Source organism: Chelonia mydas, chromosome 2 (assembly GCF_015237465.2).
Source record: "Chelonia mydas isolate rCheMyd1 chromosome 2, rCheMyd1.pri.v2, whole genome shotgun sequence".
NCBI lineage: Eukaryota > Metazoa > Chordata > Testudines > Cheloniidae > Chelonia > Chelonia mydas.
Window position 1 is genome coordinate 180,192,306 of NC_057850.1, and position 26,775 is coordinate 180,219,080.

At 43.2% G+C, this 26,775-nt stretch overlaps 1 protein-coding gene across 7 annotated transcripts in view; it reads left to right on the forward strand.

Annotated features, from left to right (window-relative positions):
- GLB1 (galactosidase beta 1) overlaps nt 1-26,775 on the forward strand; it is a 66,358-nt gene that overhangs the window by 11,468 nt on the left and 28,115 nt on the right. For 5 of the 7 annotated variants that reach the window (XM_037890203.2, XM_027832838.3, XM_037890205.2 and 2 more), the window contains exons 2-10: nt 9,118-9,287; nt 14,898-15,048; nt 15,435-15,495; nt 16,080-16,174; nt 19,809-19,989; nt 21,067-21,125; nt 21,854-21,975; nt 22,079-22,119; nt 22,731-22,843. In XM_037890203.2, the coding sequence (XP_037746131.1) occupies nt 9,256-9,287; nt 14,898-15,048; nt 15,435-15,495; nt 16,080-16,174; nt 19,809-19,989; nt 21,067-21,125; nt 21,854-21,975; nt 22,079-22,119; nt 22,731-22,843 (855 nt within the window). In that variant the 5' untranslated portion in view covers nt 9,118-9,255. Of the gene's footprint in view, nt 1-1,093; nt 1,283-9,117; nt 9,288-14,897; nt 15,049-15,434; nt 15,496-16,079; nt 16,175-19,808; nt 19,990-21,066; nt 21,126-21,853; nt 21,976-22,078; nt 22,120-22,730; nt 22,844-26,775 lie in introns of those variants that run through there. The other 2 variants (XM_043540715.1, XM_043540716.1) reach the window with 1 other exon arrangement.

A 26,775-nucleotide genomic window follows, 5' to 3' on the forward strand; every position in this document is an offset into this window, starting at 1 on the left:
CTACACTGCAAAGTTAGGTTGACATACGTTACCTTGCGTCACGTTATTTGTGCATGTGTCCACACTCCAGTTTGTCTCTAGCTGACGTAAGTGCCCTGTTATATCAACACAGTCAAACCACTTCCCCAGATGGTGCGGAACCATGGTTGTCCTACTGAGGTCAATGCAGTGCGAGTATAGACACTGCATGGCCTGTGTCAACCCTAACAGGCTTTCAGCATCTGTCCCACAATGCCCCATTCTCTGCAACAGTGACCACTCTGGTTACAATTTTAAACTCCACTGCTTAAGGGTCAGAGAGACCAGAAGCCACCCCCACCTTTCAGCATCCTCCCTCCCCCTCTCCTTGTTGTTGAAATGCCTTTTCCTGAGTGCCGATGTTGGCAAACGCACCTTGTGTTAGCCCAAAACAGTTTAACTGTGGTCTACGCAGATCAGAAGATGGGCTGTCTGCAGATCCCACCCCCTTCTGCATCTATCATTGGGTGATTTATTAAGACCGAGGCAGAATAAGATGTAACACACAAATATTTATTATGCCACTAGTCAGTAAACTAGACAAGGATACCCTTCAGACAAGCTAGCTTGAACTGTGTGGGCCACTGGCTGCCACTCAGATGGACAATCCTGAGTGACAAGCGTGCCACTCACTAAATAACTTGCAGTTGCGAGGCAGATTATGGCTGTCACATGACTCTAATTTCCCTGACCTTTCCCTTCCTTGATTTGAAAAAGGCTGAAAGGGCACTAAATCATCCGAGGAGAAGGGTATCCAAGATGGACGCTTAGCTGTCCTTTTTACAAATCCAAGATGGACGTTACATAAAACAGGTCAGAAACAGATTTTACCCAGCACTAGCAGCTCTCCCTTCTTGTGTGCAACTACCCAGCCGACTGTGCTGGCCCCACACAGACTGAGAGGTACTAGATGCGCTCCAGCCTGGAGTAGACAGGTGCTTTGGATCTCCTGGGCCTGTGGGGAGAAGGCGGCCTGTGTGAAAGCAAAGGAACTTCACAGGATGCCAGAAGGCCAGGGAGCACCACAATAGATCTGGTGCTGTGCCTCAGACCTGCTGCTTCTACAAGTTACTGCATGGCATACTTGGCGGAGACCCCACCAGCATCCCACAGACCATTGTGGGTACCGCCAAGGAACCCAAGACTGAGACCCCTGGTGTGTACAGCGAGGAGGAGGAGTGTGGAGGAGACACAGCAGGGGATTCCAGACATGCCGCAAGTCAGGACCTGTGTGAGACTGACACAGTATAGCCAGTGCCACCAGGTGAGCGTTGATGAGCCTGATGAAGGGGAAGGGAACTCGGTTAAGTGTGTACGTGCATTTTTCGGTGCATTCTTTAAATTTAATGAAGGGACCTGGCCCAACCCCAAGTTAACAAGACACCGGTATTGACTTTTCATTTGCTCATACAAAGAGCAAGTAGTGGTACAAAAAACATAGGTGGACTTCAGACTAGCAGCCGTGTTAGTCTGTATCTGCAAAAAGAAAAGGAGGACTTGTAGCACCTTAGAGACTAACAAATTTATTTGAGCATAAGCTTTCGTGAGCTACAGCTCACTTCATTGGATGTGTTCAGTGGAGTTATCTACTTGTCATTACCCTGTAGGGTTAGGCTGGGACATGTGGAGCACCTTGGTTTTGTGCATAGGGATGTCCCTTTTATCCCCCTGAGAGATCTTGATGAAACTTTCATGGAGGTACTCTGCAGTCCTTTTCCAGTGATTGCTAGGGATGGCAGCCTTATTTCGTCCTCCATGGTAGGACGTTTTCCCATGCCATTCTGTGATGACTTTGGCTGGCACCAGTGGTGAACTGGAGCCTGTTTGCTGGAACTGGTTGTTAAATTTGGAAGCCCTTTTAGAACTGGAGGGACAACCGGAGCTCCAGCCCTGGAGCACCCACGGAGTCGGCGCCTAAGGTGCCACTTTCGATGTGATCAGTGGGGGGAGCGGTCACTCCGCCTGCTCCCCCGCCAGCTACGCTACCCCATCTCGCCCCCCGGCAGGTGCCTCTGGCTCTTAGGGGCGGGGCGTGGTGGGCACCCACTACGGTGGCCCGCAAGACCCTCCTGCCCGGTTCCGGGGGCAGTCAGGGGACAGAGAAGGGGGGTGGATGGGGCAGGGTTAGGGGGGGCGTCAAGGAATCTGGGGGGTTGGATGGGGAACGGGTCCCGGGGGACGGACGCGGGCCACGACCCCCTACTGGGGTGAGGAGGGAACCGGTTGTTAAGATTTTGGCAGCTCCTCACTGGCTGGCACCATTGCAGTAAACAGGCTAGCAACATACATGTCTGGGTCGCTTCAGGAAGCCAGTAGTAGCTGTGCTGTCTGTGCCTTTGATACCTTCCAGAGTGAGACATCAGGTTAAATCACCACTGCCTATGGAAAATAGTGCCAGTGCTCGGTGCCCTATATTCCTACTTAGGGAACAGGGACCAAAATTATATAGCTTTATATGACAGAACATCCCCCGCCCCTGACAGGCCACTATGGCTGGGATTGGAGAGTGGTGCTGTGCAGAGGTGCTCCACAGCCGAAGGGCCAGTAAGCATGTATTTTAAAAATGTTTATGGCGAATAAGGGAAGGGAGTTTTGAAACTTATCTTTCCCTTTCCCTTGTGTCTGTAAATCCAGTGGTACATCTGTCTGTTTTTATCAGCACCTTCTAGGGTGGCGGCCTTGAGGAGTTCCCCTCCACACCTGCAGAACGCGTGATCCTGATGAGGAGGAAAAAGAAGAGGACTGGGGAAGACATATTCTGCAAGATCCTGCCAGCCAGTGCTGCATCGGACCACAAACAAAGGGCTTGGAGGGCTCATACAACCAACAACATGGAGAAAGACAGAGAGGACAGGAAAAAGGCCCAGGAGTCTAAGCAGGATAAGGAGTGGGAAATGCGCTAGGACATAACGGATCTTCTCAGGCAGCAGATTCAAATGCTGCTGGTTGTCCTACAGGTCCCAAAATCTTGGATTCTCCATCCTTTGCACTAGTTGGAGAACTCCATGGTTACTGTTCCCTACACCCCACAATGTATCACGGTGCGGATCGTTGCCTCTATCATTCCACGCAGGGAAGGAGGGAGGTGGGGCAGCAAAGGAAACAATAGCTTCACATACACTGACCTATGAGAACCATGACTGGTATGCATGTTTCCACAATGGACTACATTTGTGCATTCAAATGGATATAAAATTAAAAAGGAAGTAAGCCTTTGTTTTCACCTCGTTATGTTACACATTTGTATTGCATTGCTTGTGGGGATTTTTTGTACATAGACTTTTTTGTTATGTTTTTCCCACTTAATAAATGTTTGTTTTTGGGAGAATCAAATGATCTTTATTAGTTCACAACAAATATTGCAGAATGCATAGCGGTACTCAAAGCAAACAGTCCTTGCAATTGTACAGCAAGCACCATAGAATTCACAGCTTCAGGAAAACACCCAGTCATATTTATAACTATACAGCAAGCACTACACAGTTCTGAGCAGCACCTAAGGTTCCAGGCCCAGAGAACGCTACATCACAGAACACCACTGTGGCTGACTGCTAAAGGGCTCTTTCAAAGCCACCCTCACTCCATAGTGCCATGTTGAGCTCTTGTAATGGCCCTTGAATCTGGCTGTTCAAACTCGGCAATTAGCTGCTCCACATCCATCCTCCACCCTAGCAGCAGCTAATTCCCCTTTGTCTCACAGCTATTATGCCAGACACAACAGACAGCAATAACCATTGGGATGTTTTTCTCACTGAGATCCAATTTAGTGAGTAAACACAGCCAGCATTCCTTCAATCTACCAAAAGCACCTTGAACTGTCATTCTCCATCTGCTGAGCTGGTAGTTGAATCTTACCTTAGTGCTGTCCGGGTGGCCTGTGTACGGCTTCATGAGCCAGGGGATCAAGGGGAAGGCTGGTTCCTCCAGGATCGCTCTTGGCATTTCTGTATTGCCAATGGTAATCTGCTGATTGTGAAAGGAAGTCCCTGCTTGCATTTTTCTGAATAGTCCTGTGGTTCTCAAAGATATGAGCATCGTGCCCCTTCCCTGACCAGCCCACGCTGTCAGTGAAGCTCTCCCCAGTGATCCACTTGTGTAACCATAGAAAAGTAGCCCTTTCTGTTGATGTACTCTGGCAAGGTGGTGCTGCCAAAGTAGGCATGTGTGTGCTGTCTTTGGCCCCACTGCAGTTTGAATTCCCCATTGCTGCAAATACATTGGCTGTGTCTTGCACATTGCCAAGAGTCCCTGCGTAGCAGGACGTGATGCAACTGTGCAGGGCCATGAATGACAACTGTGTATTTCCCAACTCTAAAAACTATTTCCCACTGACCTGCAGAAATCCAGCACTGCAAGCTTTTAGAGCGCACTCGCTGCTCAATTCTCCACTGTCAATTCAGCTCTCATTCTGGTGTCCAGACGCTGGTGGGCTGGGGCAAGCTTGCCACACAGATCCAGGAATGTGGCCTGGAATTCTGCAGTCATCCCAGATTTGCATTACGATGCAATCCCACCAATCAGTGCTTGACTCTCAGGCCCAGAAGTGGCACTCCACCCTCTGAAGCTGCTCTGTGACTGCCACCAACAAGCTTCAATTGTTTTTCGCTCTGTCCCTCAGCAAACTGTCCTCAAAGCCATCCTCATGTCTGTGGTTGTTGTGGTACCTCTTGTGGATCTGCAAATACAGGAGAACCAGGTGTCCTGTATTTGCAGCCTTCATGAGAATAGCGCAGAGCTCTTCAGGCTCCATGCTTCTGTCAGAGATGGCAGACACCGGTAAGTGCCATGGGGGTTTGTGGGACTTAAAAAAAAAAAAAAAAAAAAAGAGGGGGGTACTGAAAATTAGAGCATATGGATGGCATTATGGAATAATGCATTTTGGAAACTTGACCCCTAGCTTCCAGAGAGCCCTGAGTGAGTCATTTCTATCCCACAACACAACAAAATTTCCCCAAAAGGCATTGCACTGGATGGCAGTGTTTGTCACACTGAAATATCTACCTATAGTGCACTGCACTTTACATCAACACAAGCACTACTTGTGGGTAAGCGCAGCAGCAACACAAGCAACAAAATGTGCTCCTGCCCCAGCGATACACAAACTTCAGCGGCTGTACATCAAGGTAACTTTCATCAACCACAGTTTGTAGTGTAGGCATGGCCTCGTTCTGAAGTGCTGCCCGGATGTTTTTCCTCAAGTTCATTTTAGGTTTTCCTTATTTGCACTCTTTTATCCTACGGCACCTCACTAAATCCTCCCCCACCCTTGGAATTTTGCACTCTTATCACATTTCCCACTCCCTAAGTGGTACTCTTGAACTGTGTGTGTTTGCCTCTCAATCTTTCCCTGTAGCATGCTGAGAGTTCTTGTTGCTCCTCTGAGCTCCTTCCACTTCATCTTTGTTGCTCAGTTGCACTTCACCTCATCTACTACATGGAGTTGTTCCTGATTAACTGTGAAAGTGGTTAAAACTAAATGGGAACAAAGCACTCTAATTCCATTTGTGGGCACTCTTTTTTCTGGAGTGATTTAGGAAGAGCTATTGCACTGTAAATTCACACCCTACCTTAATCCCCGTTAACTGTAAGTGTGGCTAGGCTCTTTTTTCTTTCTAGTAATATTGTGTCCTGCACTGAACATACTCCAGGCGCTGTCATACCAGAGCCATGTTGACTGTTACCTTTTTGGTCTGTGACATGTTGTTTGTGTAGACAGCCTGAAAGCGCATTGCCTCCTTTTGCTGTCATGTTGCATTGCAAATACACATTTAATTAGCTGTTCATTATTATCCCACCCACTGTCTAGCCCGTGGACTCCTGGAAGGTTGGTTGGCTTTTAAATAGTGACATGCAGGGGTCCCAAAGTACCCGCCTGCACCCACAACAATGGGATCCTAGAACTGGCCCAGTCCCTAGGTTTCTTTCTCTAGTGCTCCCATCACCATAGTCTCTCAGCAGCTCTATGTTTCCAGGTTACTCCTGCCCATTGAATGTACATATTTGACTCATTCCCTTCCTTCCCGTCCCCAGTGTACTAGATTTCATTTGATGCTCTCTCTCTCTTCCCTCCCCTGCCCCCCAAAACCCTTTTCCTTCTTATTTCCTTCACTTCCTGCTACAGTCTTCTCTCAAGATAGACTTTAGGATTTTTTTTATTTAGGTAATATGGTCCCTCATTTCCTGATAGCCACAGTAAAGAATTTTAAAACACAAACTACACTTAAAAAGAAATTGGTACTGCTCTTGATTGGAGAGAGTTTGCTTGTTGGAGAACTCTAGAGCCAAATGCCAACAGGGAGAAGACAGCAGTAACTTTTGAGAAGCCTGCAAAGGTTAAGAATCCATCAGATATCCACACCAAATGCACTTTAGTTCCCACAGACGTCAGCCATGGTATTGACACTGTTTTTGTGAAGTTCTCTGGCAACTGCCCTGTTTTGCAGCATGGGGAAAACCTTACTACATGCCTACCTGCACCAGACCCTTGTTCTGCCTCCTGCTGAGGCTGCACTTCCCCACATCTTTTCTTTTATGGATTCCTTGTCTGTGGCCACACAAAGTCATGGAACCCCCTCATTCACCTCCTGGCATTGGCCGGGATGGCCATCTATCGGTCTGGGAGGTGGATGCTCAGTGGGGAGGTTTTCTGTTGCTGTGGGGCCTATTTCTGTTCTCTAATTGTCTCTCACATCTGGGCAGAATTCCACTATCTCCTTTGCGGAGCAGTTGGTGGTGTTCAGGGTTCACTACTTGGTGCCCCCATCCAGTATCCTTGTTTTTAATCTCTCCTCTCTCCCCCCTCCCCCCGCCAGCTTTCCTGATCTACCATTTATTTTTCCACTGAATCTATTTCCTGTGGTCTGTGGCCCCTCCCTCAGTTGAGGGTGTGAGCATTTTGTCCTATGATGACTTAGGCCCATCCTTCCAGAATTAAAGTAGGCCATTGCCTTTCAGCTGCATTAAATTCACTAAATTTAAAAGGTCTGTTTCAACTGGACAAGTATGCTGCTTATTTGTCCATTTTGTGTTTTGACGACTTCTGACCTACTACCTGATGCTACATGAAGATATTTTGTGTCTGTGTGCGTGCATGTGTGCAGAAATGTGGAAAGGGTCATGCTTGAAGGTGAATGACCTAAAAACCATACCCTCATGCAAGGAAACTGGTTGAAAGAAGGAAATAGGTGTACGTGGGAACAGGAAAGCGTCTGTCTAGTGATTAAAGTGTACTGTTAACTCAAAAGTAATATGTTGTAAACAAATATCTGTATCTTGGGGCTAACACCTTAGTCTATTAAAAGTGAAAATTATAAAAATCCAGTTCATTGGTCAGTTTGTTACTCTCTGTTTAGAGAATGGAAATAAACCCAGTATCATTTTTGTGTGCGCAGTCAGTTTCTCTTTCAGGTTCTCAGTGCTGCAGGGTTTCAGACATTCTGGGGAGGCAAAGTGAAGGGGTTGATAGCCTTAAAAATATTTTTAATTGATTCCGCCCCCCCCCCCCCCCCAATTACAAAATTTAAAGTGCAGTGTCCCTTTAAAAGCACAGAAGTAGGATTGTAGAACAATCTGGATTCTGTTCCTGGCTCTGCCAATGACTTCCTGTGTAATCAGCTTTTGCCAAGTCACTTAAGGTCAGATTCTAGTACCCTTTCTGAAGCTGGGTAGCACCTCACTAAAGTCAATGGAAGCCCTTGAGGAGTGAACCTATATTTATGGAGTTAAGGTATCAGAATCTGTCCCTTAACTCTCTGCTCTAGTTTTTCCGTCTGCTAGATGGAGCTGTTACCATACAAGGGTGTGATAAGGCTAAGCTCACTGCTTGTAATTGCTTCAAGATCCTCAGGTGAAAGGGGCTACAGAAGTACCCAGTATTACATGGAGTGCTAGTGGAAATTTATTGGTAATTGTATAATGTAGGGGGTTGGTTGCAATATACATTGCTTTGTCTTTCTAATTTCATAGATAATATATCTTATTTGGCAGAAATTTGCTGTATTTTTTTGGCTGTTTGTCTGAACAACTCTCCTCCCATCACCTCTCCTGAAAATTGATTAAATTGTTTAATATAGAGACTAATAGAAATTTAAGAGCATGGGCAACTGAACAGCCCCCCACTTATTAGAAACTAAGCTCTTAAACCCTTCAGATAACATACTCTTGCACATGGAGTTTGTGACATGTCTGTGTCAGTACTCGGGGTGGTTGTGCCTTTTAGTTTTCAATTTAGCAATTGAAATTTAGCAGGTGAAGGGTCATTGCAATTTGTTTCCTTTCCAAAGTGTGAATGAATTGATCAGTGACTCGATGTGCTGAACGAGTCTTTAGAAGTCTCTGAATCAGTTCAGGTTCCTTGATCCTGACTCTTACTGTCCTGTACCTTGTGCAGTCCGGTAGACCTGTGCAAAGTGATGCTACCAGCACAGAGTGGTGATGCTTTACGTTTGCTTCATGCAAATGAAAGACTATCCAAGGTGTAAGTCAGTAGTGGAGAACCAAACCACTGCAATGCAGCATTAAATATTGCCATCACTGCCTGGCCTACATGTCTGCTATGGTTCCTTTGATCATGCTTAGCTCAGCTCATTTGGCATGTGCTGGAAGCAACTCTTGGGAGCTTCATATTAAAATTCTGTTGCCAACTGGAAGAGAGGGGTGGGATGGTTTGTCAGCCTCTGAAGCAGTCCCTTGAAATAGTACTGACCACTGAAAGGTCTTAAAATCATGTCCTACTGAAGAGCAACATCTTGCCTTTTTGAAGTGGATCAAATTGCACCAAATGGGGCGAGTAGTCCAAAAATGCCCCCCAGAAATGGAGACCCAGGATTGCCCATTCCCCCCCCCCCGATCTCTGCAGAACATGCCCCCTAACAGGCTGAGCCCACTAGGTGAAGGTGGATTTTTTTTTTTTTTTTTTTAAGCAAAGGTGGGGTGGACAGGATCTTGCATTGCCAATATGCTATCCCTGCAGGTCATGCTTCAGAACATTCCAGAGACCTAGAGTACTGAAGAGTTTAATAAGCAGGATGTTTTAACAGAAAACTATTGTCCTTTTCATGGAGGTTGAAGCTCACACCTGGTAATCTTCTTGATACACAGAATGCACCCCAGAGGAGTTTTGGGATCGATTATGACAACAACTACTTCCTCAAGGATGGGAAACCATTCCGCTACATCTCGGGCAGCATTCATTACTCCCGTGTGCCCCGGTACTATTGGAAAGACCGTCTGGTGAAGATGAAGATGGCGGGGCTTGATGCTATTCAAACGTAAGTAATTATTGACTTTTGGGAGCAGTCTTAAACTAGAACAATGAGGGAGTGGTAGGTAAGCTAAGTGTACAAGGCAACCTCTTTTAGATTATAGCTGACAACACCCTAGAGAAATATGGAGCTGAGCTGAGCTGACAAATGCTCCACTTCAAACTCTGTGTTTTTTAGATATGGGTGCAGGCCTTCTGTAGGCTGAATTTTAATTTTTGTTTAACTCAAATGTGTCTATTTAAAATGAGGAATGTTGATCTGAAAAGGAGTAGTTGGAAGCTACATACATTTGTTTCTTATTCCATAATTCTTGTCTGTCCTACCTCGCTAATATTGCCTCCATTGTAGGTCAGGCAAGGTCACAGAACATAACAGGCCTGGGGAACTGGGCTAAGACTTGTGTGAATCGTCAACAAGGGAAGAGGTGTTGTGGAGCGATTTATGGCATTAGGTTAAATCCACTTGAGACTTGCTTAGTTTTGGGGATCATTTGTACCTAGAACTCAAGGATTGTGAGCCCCCTGCAAACTGAAACAAAGTTATATAGCGCTCTGCTTCTAATCTACAAAGCTTTTTATGATTTGGATCCTGTATCTTAAACTGCTTCTCTCCTTGTATTACAACTTGGCAGTTGAGATAAATTATGACACTCTAGCAGACAGCCCACAGATATGTTCATGAGCAGGCATGGTTTGCTCAGTGGGGAGTGCCTGCATATCTGGAACTTACTCCCTCTCATCTGAGTCCCATAGTTTGTTGACACTGCACAGCTTGTCTGTTTTCTAAGGAGCCCTCTGAGGGGGATGGGTGAGTGAGCGTGGGTGAGTGGATGAGAAAAGAGGGGATTTGTTTGATGGTTCCGGACTGTCTTGTTGGGGAGGTTGAGTCCATCTTTATTTTGTGAGTTACAAAAACATGCTTGTGCTTCCAGAGCCGTTGGACTGCTGCTCTTTTATTAATCTAAGCCAATAGCCAATGAGTCCAGTCACGCAAAAAAAGAGGGATTAGTAGAGAAGTTGCTGGGTGGCTCCTGGAGATGTTGCTTCAAGGTGTACGAATAGTTACTTTTAAATTTGGTTCTAAACTGCAATAACAGTAATCCAAAATTGTTAAATGAATCTATACAATGTCAACAGTTGGTCTGATTGCTCTTCTTTTCCTCTGTTTCCTAATCTTGACTACCAACCTAGGTGTAGTAGTATGCACTGTCTCTATGGTTCATGATCTCCAGAGTTTCTTATGTTCCCCTCTGATTCTCTGTCACTTTTCTGTTCTGTTTCTTTCCTTTAAACCTTTTTGTTTCTTTCCTGTTCTTTCAAATGCTTTCTCTTTCCTGTTCCTTTGAGATCCTTTATCTTCTTTCTATTATTCTGTACAATAGGTCATTGGTTTTTCTGGTGGCTCTTCCTTTGTGTGATGGACTGGCAGATGGGTGGCTCCTTCATACCTCTCCTCATAGACTTTAAGGTCAGAAGGGACCATTATGATCATCTAGTCTGACCTCCTGCACAACGCAGGCCACAGGATCTCACCCACCCACTCCTGCAATAAACCTCTCACCTATGTCTGAGCTATTGAAGTCCTCAAATCATGGTTTAAAGACTTCAAGGTGCAGAGAATCCTCCAGCAAGTGACGAATGCCCCACGCTACAGAGGAAGGTGAAAAAACCCCCAGGGCCTCTGCCAATCTGCCCTGGAGGAAAATTCCTTCCCGACCCCAAATATGGCGATCAGCTGAACCCTGAGCATGTGGGCAAGACTCACCAGCCAGATACCCAGGAAAGAATTCTCTGTAGTAACTCAGATCCCACCCCATCTAACATCCCATCACAGGCCATTGGGCCTATTTACCACTAATAGTCCAAGATCAATTAATCCTCATGCTGTGTCCTGGCAAAATTATTGCATTTTTATCCTGCCATTTTCTCTTTCGTCCCTGTTCTTTTTCCCTACTCATCTTTTTAAAATTTCTCTGCATGTTGGTTTTTTTCACTGCTTTCTTGTTTTGTGCCTCCCATCCCTCCCTTTTCCCTCACTTAGCAAAAGGCTACACAGGATGTTTGGAGTGCTAGTGTCCATTGGTGGCTCTATGAGGCATATGCTCTTAAAGAAAGGGAAGTAGGGCTGCAGAGGTATTGTCTGAGTATGTAGCGGTTGCTCCTAGTTCAGGGATGACTGATAGGTACCTTCTTAAAGTACTTTTCTTACCTGTGCCGCAGGACCATGTTTACAGTGGGATATGGGGTCACACACAGGTGCTGACTTCTGTTTTTGCCCGTGGGTGCTCCTCTCCGCTCCCTCTGCTCCCCTCCCCTGTGCAAGGCTTCGGAGGGAAGAGGCCGAGCAGAAAAAGTGGTTGGCGGGGCCATGGTCCGGGCTCTGTAGCCCACAAAATATTAATCCAGCTCTGCAGGTGCTGAGTACCCCCTGAAGCACCCATGGAGTTGGTGCGTAAGGGGGTCACATAATTTTACTGCTCTTTTCCATATGCTTTCCTTGGACTAGCCTCAAGTGGGTGGGGCTGCTGCCTTTCAGGTTGGAGGATGTCTGCAGTAAGTCCCAGGAACTCTGTTGCTGTTGTGTCTGTGTGTTTATATATACAATCAATCAGAAACTTTGCAGTTAGCCAGGCAAGCAGATTTTGATTAATGGGACTTGGTGGTAACTTTTCACACTGACCAAGGAAAACTTGGATATGGCATCTGTGGGTTTTTAGTTAATGGGAGGGTGGGGAGGAAGATTGAGTGGATTTCTTTTTTTCTCCACTAATAAAACTTGGCTAAGATGAGTAAACTTCAAACAGATTTTACAGACTGTCCCCCTGTGAAAATTAGTGCTTAGTTCTAGTTTTACCGTTAAGTAAGTACTTTACTGATTTAGTTAACAATGTAGACTGTGTGGAGAATTATTTTTATGGAGGCTCAAATTCTAAGGGATGTAGCTGTCCCCAAGGAACTCCTTGCACGCCCAGCAGAGCTTCCATGTTTCATGGGAGGAATGGCTGCAGCTTGATTCTTGGAACTTCAATATTCCATGGAGATTGCAATTGCAGCTTGACATTGATCCCATAAATTACAACAGGTGCTAGATGTGCTTGTTTTAGCTTTAGGCCAGGGTACTTGGCTGGTCCTGGCTACAGAGCAACTCCTAATGCAGCTCACCAGGGAAGAGGAAACTGGATCCTTGTGCTGTGTGATTCCTCATGAATCCCTTTCAGTGAAAGTCAAGCAGACCTTCCCCTCTCATTCCTTTCTGCCTCCCTTCGGAAATGGCCAGCCAATCCTTGCTTTCCATCTTGACCGTGACTATGCAGGTTAGCTGTCTGCTGTCTGAGGCTCTCAGAGAAGAGAGAGAGTTTAGTAGGCCACTAGTGTACCTCCAACCTGTAAACATTGACAACAGGACATAAGAGAGCACCTGATTCTGCAAGTAGATTGGTCCTGTAAGGTTTTAAATATCCATGGTAAAACTTCAAAAATGCTTCCAAAATAACTGATTAAAGTTGGATGCTATAATCCTGGTGATATTTCAAAATGTAATGGTGTCTGAAGGGGTGAGAGGGTAGGGAGAGTTGAAGTATAGATTAGTAACACTATAGTCAAAGGTTTAAAAAGGTCCAGTTTAATTGATATTAACTTAAACTGACTATTTCAGACTCTGTAGTGTGATGACTGGTTTGCCACAGAGAGCTGCCTAGCCACATGTGCCCATTGTCTTTGTTTCCAGCTGTATTCAAAGACAGCTAAAAGTAAATACTTTCCTGACATTGCCTTTCTGTGTAAACTGTTGGTGTAGTTGCCAAAGGGTTGTTAGATGATCGTGAACTGGAGAGAAGATAGCATGTGTATTCATGCATTGGAGAAATATTGGTCCATAAGACAATCTCTCTTACAGTGTTGTTTGCATTATAAAAAACAGGAGTTTGAAAATCCCTGGCTGAGACTACAGGTGATTTTTCTGAAGATGCAGTTAAGTAACTAACCACTAGATGGAGCCAGATACTTACAACACAGGATAAATTAGTAGCAAAAAGGCTTCTTTGAAGAACCAACGGATACTGTTGGCTGCTCTGAATTTATATGACGGATGTTTGAACATTATAGTCTGTTTTTTTGGGTTTTGTTTAAATTTTGTTAGCTGGTGGGCAGATACATTTATACCTTTTGGAAACTCTTTCTCCAAGAAACAGCTGCCTCTAGGTACCTAAAGTTTCAGTACTTTTTTTTTTTTTAAATGTAGATATTAGTTCTTAAAATAATTCCAGGAGTTTTGTAAAAACCCTCGTAGCCTTTTAAGGGCTTTAATGTTGCTCTGTTGGTTTTTAAAGTGACTCCCGCACTTTGTAGGCAACTGGAAGAGAGAACATAGAACAGATATTATGTGGCCGGTTCAGCAACCTGGGATGTGCTACTGTTCTCCACTTCATAAAGCATATAGTCTAAGCGACAGCAAAGTGTTTTAATGTAGAAAGCAAAAGAACCCTTTTCAGCAGTAGTAGTGACCTCGTAAACAATGAAAAAAACACTGATTCATCACGATAGTGATGGTGGTATATGTGTTCTTTCAGTGGCTTTAACTTGTGGAACGGTGGATGTGTTTTAAAAGGAAGGGTGTAACTTTTTATTTATTTATTGTAATTGTCAGCTTTAATGATCCTATCTTAAATGGAAGCAATCAGCTTGTACCTCACTTGCCTTTAAAATCCAGGCAAGAAAACAAAACTGACATTGAACGTGTTTCCATTCATATTCAAATCCTTGGCTATAGAAGAGCCAGGTAATAAGGATATTGGAAACATTATAGATAGGTTGGGAAGGCAATTAAAATTACTTTGCAAAGCTGAAAGGATGGAGCTCGGCTGCACAGAAAATTGTGCAGATTCCTCCCTTGTGTTACAAATCTGAGAATTTCTGTATCCGAACACAAGACAGTGTCTGTTATAGCATCTGGACACCTGTGAATAATTGCTTTAATTAAAATGCTTGAAATTGTTGAAGATTTTGATATTTTGTAGGTAGTATGTAACTTTTAAATACATACATTTATGTAATCCACGCATGTACTGGTTTTTGTTTTTCCTCTATCGACAGAAGGTATTATTGGCACTGCATTGTTCTCTTGGCTTGTTTTAAAAAGCATAAAATCTCTTTTAAACTTTAAAAAAAAAATCCTAGAAGTGCTGTGTGAGAGGCTTTCTGCTTGACTACCTGCCACTTCTGTTTCACAATGACTTTTCAGAGTTATGAAGCAAGATAACGAAGCACAACTAATTATTTTTGCTTTTAATATGTTTTATGACATTGATGCTGTTAGAAAGGAAGAGTATATGGAAAAAATACATGACTACAAGAAAAAATAGAGACATCTGTTTCCTGTCTAAGTGCCTGATCATACTTGGTGCTAATCTTAGCACCTTCAGCTTCTAGAAGTGCCTTACAGGAGCTAGGTCCTAAATTCATTTTGTATTCCATTAGTTTGGAAGTAAATGCACCTCAACTTTACAGTTCTGTAAAGATGTAAATAGTTTGTTTCCTTGGAATTAGATTAAGTCATTATTTGGAGTTCCTTTTTCATTCTAGTCTAAGTCACTTCTTATGGATGGTGTTTTCTTCACAGGTATGTGCCATGGAACTATCATGAATTCAAACCAGGAGTATATAACTTCTATGGTGACAGAGATATAAAATATTTCCTGGAGCTAGCTAATGAGATTGGCTTGTTGGTAATACTAAGAGCTGGACCTTATATCTGTGCAGAATGGGACATGGTAAATTTGTATTTAAACTTCTTAATTTCTAGGCAGAATTAACATCTGATCTCTGTCTAATGTAAGTGTCCTCCCATTTGTGGGGGGGAAGTAAGGGGGGTACAGTAGTAAAAGGATTCCTTACTGCTGAACATATGGCACAAGGCAGGATTCTTCATCTAGAATACTAAAAGTTGTGGGTTCAAGTCCTGCTTAAGTGACTTCCCATAGCCTCAAGCGCGTTGGTCCTTAAATCGTGATAATTTTTTAATATGATCTTGGGTACTATAGGTCCCCAATGACTAGTACTTAATTGGTAATATCTATATAGTTCTGGGATAGCTGGTTAAACTTATGCTTCTAATTCATGAAAATGGTAATTGAAATGGTTTCCTTTCCCTTCATAGGGGGGTCTTCCAGCATGGTTATTAGAGAAAGAATCTATTGTTCTCCGATCTTCTGATTTAGGTAAGGCGCTCAAAAGGATTTATAAAAATGTTTCAAGGACAAGCAGATTTGGTGGCCAGACTCTCGGGTCAGGCTGTATTTTCAAGAATGGTATTGTGTTACTGTTTCTACTAAAAGTTTGGGAATAACAAATGTGAATGCTCTCTGAATAAGGTTTTCATACCCCTTTTGCACTGTGCATAAATGTGTGGACAGAATAAGGTTGGAACAGGGTGGAAAACAGCAAGACTCCTTGTGTAAGGATTTGCAGGGCTGGACCCTTAAATTGTGAAGGATAACGTTCTTGAAGGTAACTGGATATTTTTCTGTTGTGTGGGGACATTACCACCTGTTTTTAGATTGTACTATATTGGAATGATTTGGGTGTGGTCCTTGAAGCCACCTGACTTCCCTACATAGCGAGAGGCTGAAGTTATGAGCAAGTACAGAATGTCATCAATTCATTTTTTGTTGCTCTTGTGCACATTGTGCATACCCAGTGTGTTTAGAGTATTGGTTACAAAAATATCCCATTTGTAGTTTGTTTTTGTTTTTAAAGTGGATAAACTCTGGTCTGCCCACAACTTTCTCTTTGTATATTCCAGATTACCTGGAAGCTGTAGACCGATGGATGGGTGTCTTGTTACCCAAAATGAAGCCTCATCTCTATCAGAATGGAGGGCCAGTTATTATGGTGCAGGTAATCCATTTTAACATTAACCAGCTCAGCTGTGTGCTAAAGGTTGCAGGCTCCGGGCTCTCGGCTGCCTTGCTGCGGGGCCCTGGCTGCCCTGCCACGCAGTGGGCCCCAGGCTCCCAGCAGGGTCTGGAGCCTGGGCAGCTGGCTGCCACATGCTGGGGCTTGGGGTCTGGGAAGCCAGCTGCTGCCCGGCCCCACACAGTGGGGGTCAGAGTCCCCACGCAGAAGGGTCCAAGGTCAGGGTCCCTGACCTATGCCCAGCTCTCCACACCTGGCCCTACTCTGTGGCGGGGTCTCTGGGTGGAGGGCGCTGGGCATAGGGGTTTGTGTGTGTGGGGCGGGGGTTAGGAGGGGGACACCGTGGTTCTCAACCTGCAGCCCAGCTAATGCTTTCTGTGCCACATCTGCATCCCACAGTGATAGATAGGTTGAGAACCATGGCTCTAGAGTATCTAGCCTGACAAGACCTGCTGTAGCTAGGAATGAAAGAAGAATAAAATACCTTAAATATTTGGCCCTGGTGCTTCCATTGGTTATTACACTGAACAGATTAAGCATTAAGGTTCAGATTTTGAAAGAAGGTTTCAAAGACTCACTTTCAGGGTGGATTGACTTAAAGCAGCAATTTAAATCATGATTTAGCTCACCCAGTGGAAAACCTCGATTTAAATCATCCAATTCAATCTATTTTTCAATTTGTACTTCAGTTATTTTCTAAAGAAAGGTGCATTTTCATTGGTTGATATAACATTAAAACATGTTGATTTACAACTAGATTTGGTCCATCTTTTTGCTACCTAGGTGGGTATACTATGACTCTATATATTTATTTATGCAGTTATGTAGCTTAACATTTTCAGATTCTTATTAACTGTACAGTTTTAGTATGTTAGAAAATAGTGAATGATAATTAACTTTTTGCTCATGATTTGTGTTAAGCCGCATTAGGGTGGTAACTGGAATTTAATTAAGCACGCAAAACAGCATATAAAATTTATTTTTATTAATCAAAACAACCTTTAGGTGGTTTGGATATATAAACTTCACTTATCAAAACAGGTTTCACATTTACAACTAAATTATGTTTAATTTACCCTTAACATATTTTGTATTATATTCAGACTTAATTTTAAACAGGTTTATTTTTAAAAATATGGAAACATGGAAACTCTGCTCACCCCCCTCCCCCACCCCCCCCACTGGCTCCAGAACTCCTCCAGAGCTCTGTTGTGCAGAGGCTTGTACTCCAAGTTGTCCAAGTGTTAGACCTGCAGCAGGAGTCTCCCTACGAGATAGGGGAGCAAGCAGATAACAGATACAGTGTTGGTATATAATCCACAAATACTCTTTATTGCTTACAAAATAAATCACTCACTCCACATTCATAACCCAAGCAGACTACACCAGAGTCTGAAGATCAGAATTGAAGTCCTGATGGCCAGTCGACGTTCAGTCTGATCACAAGATGCGGGGAGCGAGCATTACCACACCTTAATCTAAACAGGGCTCTGGATCCATGAATGACTCCAAATTGCAAGTGTATCGAACATCATTTATAATCCACTCCGTCACGTCATCAGTTTTGTTGGCAATTTCAAAGAAACGGTTCTGGGCAAATTGCCAAAACCCAAGATGTTTAGAAACAGTCCCAGGCCCAAGATGTTCCTCTTTGGCTAGTTCTGTTTTACAACTGCAGCGGATACATTGCAACAGATACATTGTCATGGCAATACCCCCAATATTTCCTTATCTGGTATTTCTCCATCTTTCTCATAATAAAGTTATTTTTCACAAACAGCTCTTGACCACTTAAAACCTCAGATTCTTGCTTTGGTTGTCAACATGCAGCTCACATCAAGCATACTTCATCTACAGTAGGCCTATAACATATTACATGGATATATGGATTATGTATATATATATATATCCCAACATTTGGTAACAAAAATTCAAATCAAACTGTTATAAAGAGTTGTTTTTATAAAAAAGGTGTAAAAGGGTGACAAAAATACTGAGTTACACTAAATGAAAAAGTCTAATACCACTACCCAAGGACTGTGTTAATATCATGATTGGTAAACAAGAGGCGAATGGAACCAGAAATGAATTAACTAAAACTGGTTAGGCCTAATTGGTGAACAAAATCATGAGGGGATGGGTTACTCCACCGTTTACTCCCTTTTGGAGTGCTTAAAAAGAGACTTTGGGGAGGCTCAAATAGGCTAGAAGATGGGTTGACTGAAAGGAGCGAGCTTTGTTATCATGACTGCCAACCCCACCATCTCCAGGGACCCTGGAATGTGCCATGACGCTGTTAGACCTTCACCATCTTGATTCTGAGAGAGGTCCTGACTAGTCCAGGCCAGAGAGGGGGACCCAGATGACATCACCACCTCTGGCTAAATCCCTAACGCTACCTGGCACATGGAATTTTGGTTTCTGCTGTCACTGCGCTCCATGTGTCCTTTTCCTTCCCCACCTTATTTCTTCTTTTCCCTATCTCTCTCCCTTTGCCTTCTGTGAGTTTGGCTTAGCCAAACAAGACAGCATCTCTTGCAACAATGCTGTGAGCTTTTTCCCAGTAAGGCAACCAAAAGCAATGCCTTAAACAACCCACTGCTGGTACAAGTTTTCCAGATCTTGGAGTGACTGTGTGCTGTGCCTGTGTTTCTCCAGTAGTGAGGTTGCAAGTGAAAATCAGCACCAGAGACAGAAGTTGCATTTTCTATCTTTGCTGTTCCTTTCACTCCCATTTTGCATGTGTGCCTTGTTTTGTCTTTACGAAAACAGGATCGGACTTCAGCAACAGCAGCAATAACTACAGCTGCAGCTCATCTCAACAAGCTTCTCTTTTCCTCAAAAAGAACAGTTGATACCATCTAAAAACTGGCAAATGGGTTTTTTCCCCTATAAAAGATCTGTACAGGGAATAAGGGATATTGTAAAGTATTAAGTAAGGCTTTAATTTGGACATTTCAAATGCTATTACTTTTTTTCCTTTCCAGTATCTTTAATACTGAAGATTTTTAATATTGGTGTATTTGCCACAGGACTAAGCAGGCCCAGAGCTCTGTACTTGAACCCCCGAACAATGTTTAACTGTCTAGTGTTGTGCAGTGACAGGATCGTGTTAATTTCTTTGACTCTCTAGGCCCATTTATTCCATCAAAATTAACACAACATCTCCCATCCCCATGTTAGCAGAACTACAATAGAACTTTATCTGTTGTACTTGGGGCACACCGTTTACGAGTGAGATAGTGCTTAAGCTAACATTGTTGAAGCCAGCATTAACTGAGGCAGGGCATTCTTGTGGAACTAGGAGGCTGATGCTTTGGAATACAACCCCTCTCCAGATAGGGGTGGAGCTCCTGCAAGACAGGCTTCTGGGAGGTGAGAAGAATGATGCTGCCGGTGTGGCATCTTCTCCCCACATCCCATGCATCTTCTCTGGACTTTCTGTTGGGCTTTCATTGTCTCTCTGCAAGGAGGAGGCAATCCAGGTTAGGCTTTTATGGTGTCATGTTGAGTGGCTTTTTCCATTTTCAGTACGAAAAGTCTTCTCCCTGTGATGGGTGCAGGCCTGGTTATCAGATGTCAGCTTTGCTGCTGATCTATTATTTTTATTGCATAGGTTGAAAATGAATATGGAAGCTACTTTGCCTGTGATTATGATTACCTTCGTCACCTTCAGAAGCTCTTCCATCGCCATCTTGGAGATGAGGTGGTACTGTTTACAACAGATGGGGCAAACAAATATTACTTGAGATGTGGAGCTCTGCAGGGTCTTTATGCAACGGTGGACTTTGCACCAGGTTAGTGGCAGCGGTTCTGTAGCAAGATAACCAGGCCAATGTTTGTTTGCTTGTAGCAAAGTTGATGGTCTCCCTGACTCCTGGGTTTAAGTGGTGATCTACATATTGCCATTTGATATATTCTTAAACACATAGAAGGAGCCAGCTGGTGCGATTCACTAGGTAGTCACCTCTGGGACTATCAGTGGCCAGTTTGGTCTGTTTACAGTGCAAACCTACTGAAAAAATATAGCCATGCTCAGCAGTTTTTCCAAGGGCTCTTAGTCCAGCCCAAATTCCAGCTCTATCAGATTATCACCGTGCATTCCTCTGAAGAAAATCTAGAGGCAGAACATAGTTAAAATGGGACACATTGCCTCAGTCTGTGGTACTGTAAGCATGCAGAATTAAGTGAGTGTCGTGCTTGTAGAAAGTGCCCCGTCCGAATAGGGGACTTGATGTAATTTATCCCTAGAAACTGCACAGTGTGGGAGGTTTCCTGGGCCTCAGTCCAACATGAATGTAGTCCAGTTTCCAAGTGCCTTCAACCTGGGACCTCCCTTGTGAGTTGTTCTTTGTAGTAAGGTATGTTTGTAGTCTCAGTCCGTTTATTAATGGAAAAAATCCACATCACACACACCTCCTACTTCCTGGAGGTCATCCATCAAATAGTAATGACTTTCAGTCACTCTTGGCTTTCAGACCAATGACTTAGAGGTGAAACTCCAAGTCTGGTTTGCCAGTTCCCTGACTTTTACACTTCCCACAAATAAATCTACTTTAAATTAAGGCCGACATTTTCCAAAATCGCGAGTGATTTTTGGGTGCCTTCGTTCTTGGTGTTCAGCTTGAGGCTCTTGAAAGGGGCATCGTTTTCAGAAAGCACTGAGCACCCACACTCAGATAACTAGGCCCCTTTCTGGTGTCTCAAGTTGGGCACCCAGAATCATTAGCCTCTTCTGAAAATTTAGGCCCAGATTTCCACCGAGGTTGTTGCTGATAAGGGGGGGAGAGGTACAGCATCCCAGCTTCTGCTCCTGAAGGCAAAGGACTGAAATAGGATGGATATTACAGCTCAGTTTTGTGTTTTATTTGCAGGTGGTAATGTCACAGCAGCATTTTTAACTCAAAGAGGCAGTGAACCCAGAGGCCCCTTGGTATGTTTTTTTTTTTTTTTTTTTAATTTCCATATATTCTTAATTTTATGATAGTAATGAAAACCGAGGGGTTGACAGCAGCAGTACATTGTGCTTCTTGGGGTGCCTGGGTTCATGGGACATTGGAACTCTTCTTGCTTCATGGTAAGGCAGAGGTTGGGGACAGTGTGTACATGTCTGTGCCACGCTGCTGTTCTGTGATCCCTGACTGCTGTTCTGTGGAGTAATTTATGGCCTCAGAAGATCCCAATTTGTCTTGATTTTACCCGGCCTAGGAAAGTATGTAGAAAGCAGCCAAAGCAGTAGAGTTGTTAGACGAGTGAGTCAAGTGTGTGTGGGAGCGGAAGTTAGAGGCAGAATTAATAGGGTAGGTTAAAAATCTGCATCCTGTTTTTAACTACTATAGATTTTTACACAAGTTAATGGGATGTGAGCTGATTCGGAGCCATTTTGACGCCTTAGCCGCTTTGAGAGAAGGACTTAATCTTAGCTAAAGGGCTGCCTCATCTCCTGTGGGTGGCTGGCTTTTAACATATTTCACTGTATTTATAGTAATTATTTGAAAATGATTCAAATGCACTTAGCTGCTTTTTTTCTTATTGCTAGTGACATAAATTGAGTGTAAAATAACTTAACCTCTAATTCTGATATTACTTCCTTTGTATATTCCTTCTTCTCCCCCGCTTTTCATGTTCTCTCCCCAACTCTCCACATTTCACCCTGGGCAGGTAAACTCTGAGTTCTACACTGGCTGGCTGGATCACTGGGGTCACCCTCATTCTGTTGTGCCAACAAATACGATAGCTAAAACTCTTGATGAAATCCTGGCACGTGGCGCTAACGTTAACATGTAAGTGCATGTTCAAGAGAGGATTTGTTTTTAATGAAAAATGTGAGTAAGGTGGCAGTCAGCAAAGCCTGGTTTGAGTGGCTTTATTTGTTTTTCTTTTTAGGTACATGTTTATAGGTGGAACCAATTTTGCCTATTGGAATGGTAAGAAACAATTAGAGAAAAGTGACTTGCTTTCCAATTACAGGTGAGGCCTACACCTGTCATTTACAGTATATTACAAATTACACACACTCTAAACTTTCAGCCTTTAGGTCCACCATGTCCTAAATCAATTCTGTATTCATTTTCTCAAGACACACAGATAAGTATTCTAAATGCCAGTGGGGAAGGAGGATTGGGTGCCAAGGAGCCCCTGAATTAAAAAGTTCCAGAGCATATCACCTCCTATATTTCAGACGCAGGAGCAATACTTCAGCAGCACTACATCTCTGCTAATCACCACTTCATTATCCAAAGCCCTCATTCAGGAACACACTTAAGCATATGCATAAATCCATTCCAGTTTAGGGTGTTTCTTAAGCATGTGCTTAACTCCAACAGACTTCAATGAAATGTAAGCAGGTGCTTAAGTTCTGTCCTGATTAGGGATGGTTTCCTGAAGGGGACCCAAGCTGAATCACTAGACTTAGAGATGCTATGAACAAAGAAATTTGTGGGTGGAAAGAAACAAGTCTAAAAAACTATCCCATTGGGGAGGGGACTGGAGAAGCTCCATCAATTGTTTTTGATTTCTTAATTTTTGATTTTCACAGGGGCAAACATGCCATATTCATCACAGCCTACTAGTTATGACTATGACGCTCCACTGAGTGAAGCAGGGGACCTCACCGACAAATATTTTGCTCTGAGAGAAGTCATTGGTAGGGTGAGTGTTTGTAAAAGACATGGCTTTTAGAATGTTTCTTTAAAACCTCACTAGCTTATTGTGTGAGCTCTCCTGGTTTTGCATTGGTGTGGGTTGCCTAATGCATCCTGATTTATTACTAGGTTTGGAAGGTTTAGGTTTTTTATCAGTAAATGTTGATTTCACTGAGCACACACAAACCAGTGAAAAAAGATAAGAACAGAAATGTACAGATAGGCAAAGTTAGAAAAGTGCTACTTGAGGACTTATTTAGACTTTGATTTAAGAACGTTTACTTTGAATATTTTGACAGATGATGTTGACGATCTGTGATTTAGAGGTTATAAAGCTTTAACCTTTTGAATCTCAATCTCTGCTGTCTTTAAATAGTTATTGTCTGACTCTTCCATAATGCCCCCAAGTGTGAAAAATTTAAGTAGATAAAAATAGGGGGAAAATGCTTAAAAACAAACATGGATGTTATCTGTCAAAATTATAAAAAAAAAATTCTGCCAATTTATTTATTATCCACTTCAGGCACTGAAATATGCTGCTGGTTTTTGCTGCTGTTGACTTCTTTGATTATTGTATAAAAAATCACCCAAAGTCTGCTTCCAAACTTTATGTTGTGCACTCTGGTGTTTGGGGTCTCTAAGAGTGGGAAAGCTAACTCTGATGAACAGACTTGCCCTTCATAACTTTACAAACAAGAGATGAGGCTGAGCTGCGGAATTTGAATCTGGGCTTTGAACACCCCAAAATTCAAGACTGTTCAATCCAAGTATTTGCTTTGGGCCCCTCTCTGTGTTTAAGCACAAATCAAGGTGGGTTTATTTTTGTCTCCATTGAAAGGCTACTGTAGAACATTCTCATAACCTTCTCTATTGTTCCCAAGCTTAACTTGCCAAGTCTTATCATAGTTTGATAGCTTTATATTGCCTCCCTTAGAGTATAGTTCACCTCAGTCCTCACATCTTTATGTGGCTTCCCTTGCCAATGAACTTCACAAAAAAAAGTACTGCTCTTGAGTTCCTTAATTAAAGCGAGTGCCTATCTGAAATGTGAGCTTTAGTGTTTGCATGCATGTGAACCGAGGGAGATACGACTTCATGCAGAGAGCTGGTTTTGATAGCATCTGAAGTGTTAGCGTAAGCACTGCCTATTTCGGTAGGCCAGACTGGTGTATGCAACTTTTACACTGTGGTTTGTTTAGCTTTTCCCTGCATATCCAGAGCATCTAAACAAAGTCTTCCTGTCTGTGCTGTGGGTTCTAAACCAACAAGAGTCTGTCTGCTCAATCACATTTTGAGGTAAAGTTATGTTTGAAAAGCGAGTTGTCCTGTAACGAATACCTGCTTTCAAAATGATAAGATTTGTTGTAAGCCGTCAAGGTTCCTTCCCCACTCTGAACTCTAGGGCACAGATGTGGGGACCTGCATGAAAACCTCCTAAGCTTACTTTTACCACCTTAGGTTAAAACTTCCCCAAGGTACAAACTATTTTACCCTTTGCCCTTGGACTTTCGCTGCCACCACCAAACGTTTATCTGGGTTTATTTATTAGGAAAGCGTTGTTTGGAAACATCTTTCCCCCCAAAATCCTCCCAACCCTTGCACCACTTCCTGGGGAAGGTTTGGTAAAAATCCTCATCAATTTGCATAGGTGACCACAGACCCAAACCCTTGGATCTTAAGAACAATGAAAAAGCATTCAGTTTCTGAAAAGAAGGATTTTAATAGAAGTAAAAAGTAAAAAAGAATCACCTCTGTAAAATCACAATGGTAAATATCTTATAGGATAATCAGATTCAAAACATAGAGATTCCCTCTAGGCAAAACCTTAAGTTACAAAAAGACACACAGACAGGAATATCCATTCTATTCAGCACAACTTAATTTCTCAGCCATTTAAAGAAATCATAATCTAACGCATATCTAGCTAGATTACTTACTAAATTCTAAGACTCCATTCCTGTTCTGTCCCCAGCAAAAGCATCACACAGACAGACACAGACCCTTTGTTTTTCTCCCTCCTCCCAGCTTTTGAAAGTATCTTGTCTCCTCATTGGTCATTTTGGTCAGGTGCCAGTGAGGTTATCCTAGCTTCTTAACCCCTTTACCCTTCCCTTTATATTTATGACATAAGCATAACATGTAGTGAGCCCCTATAGGCTTTTTTTTTTTTTTGGGGGGGGGGAGACACATTGTCTGTTTTCCTGACCTAACACGCCTCTTTCGGTTTGCTTATAACTTTCTGCTTTTGGACTGAAACGATCCATGTTTGGTTTCTTTCCTAGTGTGAAAATTGTTTGGAGTGGATTTTATGAAAGCTTGAGCAGAACTGGTTGAGCCATTTTCAAGTACAAAGAGTGAGGAAGAATTGGAGTTGTGCCATTATCTAGGGATCTAAATCATTCTTTTTTTAACAACTCTACCAATGAAATGGTTGAAACTTGGCAGGGAGATATGTCAGATGTAGGGATTGCTTTGTCATGGTCTAGTAGACAAGCTGCTTCAGTTTGGCTTTTAAAAACAGGCTACTTGTTCTGACTGTCTCCTGGCTTTTCTGCCCCTGATTCCCTTGGTCTGTTTGGTGCTTCTTTGCTACCATTGCTAACCACGTCTACACTATGGTGACTATAGTGGCACAGCTACAGCACCATAGCTGTCCAGCAAAAATGTTATGCTTATAAGAAGAAGTACATGGGATTTTTTTTAGGGGAAAAGGCAATACACCACGCTTATTGAAGATACAACAATTAGCATATGCATTCAGTCACACCACACACACACACACACACACACACACACACACACACACTCTCTCTCTCTCTCTCTCTCTCTCTCTCCCCCTCCCTCCCCCCCCCCCACCCGCCAGTCAATGTTATACGTACCAGTCCAGAGTCCGGATCAATGTAGTGGCCAGCTAGGTTGATCACGGGGAGGTAGGAGCCGGGTTCTGTCGGTCACGACACGATGCTCCGGGGAAGTCTTGGCAGGATGAACCCAAAGTTTCATGGCAAGGCCCCCTGTTTATGTTGTGATTTTTCTTCATTGGGACTAATGAGTTTTGCACCAGCATGCTGTAATCAATTGTTGTTTGACGAGTGCTTGTTTTCTTAAATTGTCCTTCTCATCCTTTATCTTGTTGTTTCATCAAGTCTCTCAGGGAGTTATCCCAGGCTGGTTTTGATCACAGCTATCTTGTCGCCATTGATAGGTGCCTGTCTCATCTTTAGAGTCATCAATCTGCCCTCCTCTGACATTTCAATAGGGGCGTGTTGCAGTCTCCTGGCGCCCTTGCATCTGTCTTCAGTTTCTCCCTAGACCATCTGGCTCAGCGATGGCCTTCACACTTAACTCTTAACTCACACATTCCTCATTGACACACAAAACAGAATTAATTTACACAGAACATTTTGAACAGGAATATCCAATTGCAATGCAAAAGTAAACAACCACTGCATTCTTTTACTTATTTTAAAATGCTAAACCTACAACTAAGTGGTGACCCTAAAAGGTCTGTCATTGCCTTGAAATCAGCACAACCACAGATTCTGGTTCATGCATCTCTCCCAATGACCCATTAGGGCATTCCTTTCTGCTTTCAGAAAGGATGGCTGGCAGGATATGGTCAAATTATACACCAGTACATTTAATACATGCTACATTATTATTCTTTATCCTTCATTCTAAATTATACAAAATACAAACATAAAATCCTACTATTACATAACCACATAACATAGCTGCAGACTGCATGGACGGAAGGAGTTTTTCCATCGCTGGATGAGCTCTGTCTCCTTGAGTACCAGTAGCTCAGTTGACGGAAGCATTCTTTTGTCAATATAGGTGTATCTGCACTGGGAGTTAATTCGGTGTCAAACCCCCTGAGTGCTGTAGCTGTGTCAACCTAACTTTTCAGAGGAGACCAGACCTTGGTCTCTTTCTGTG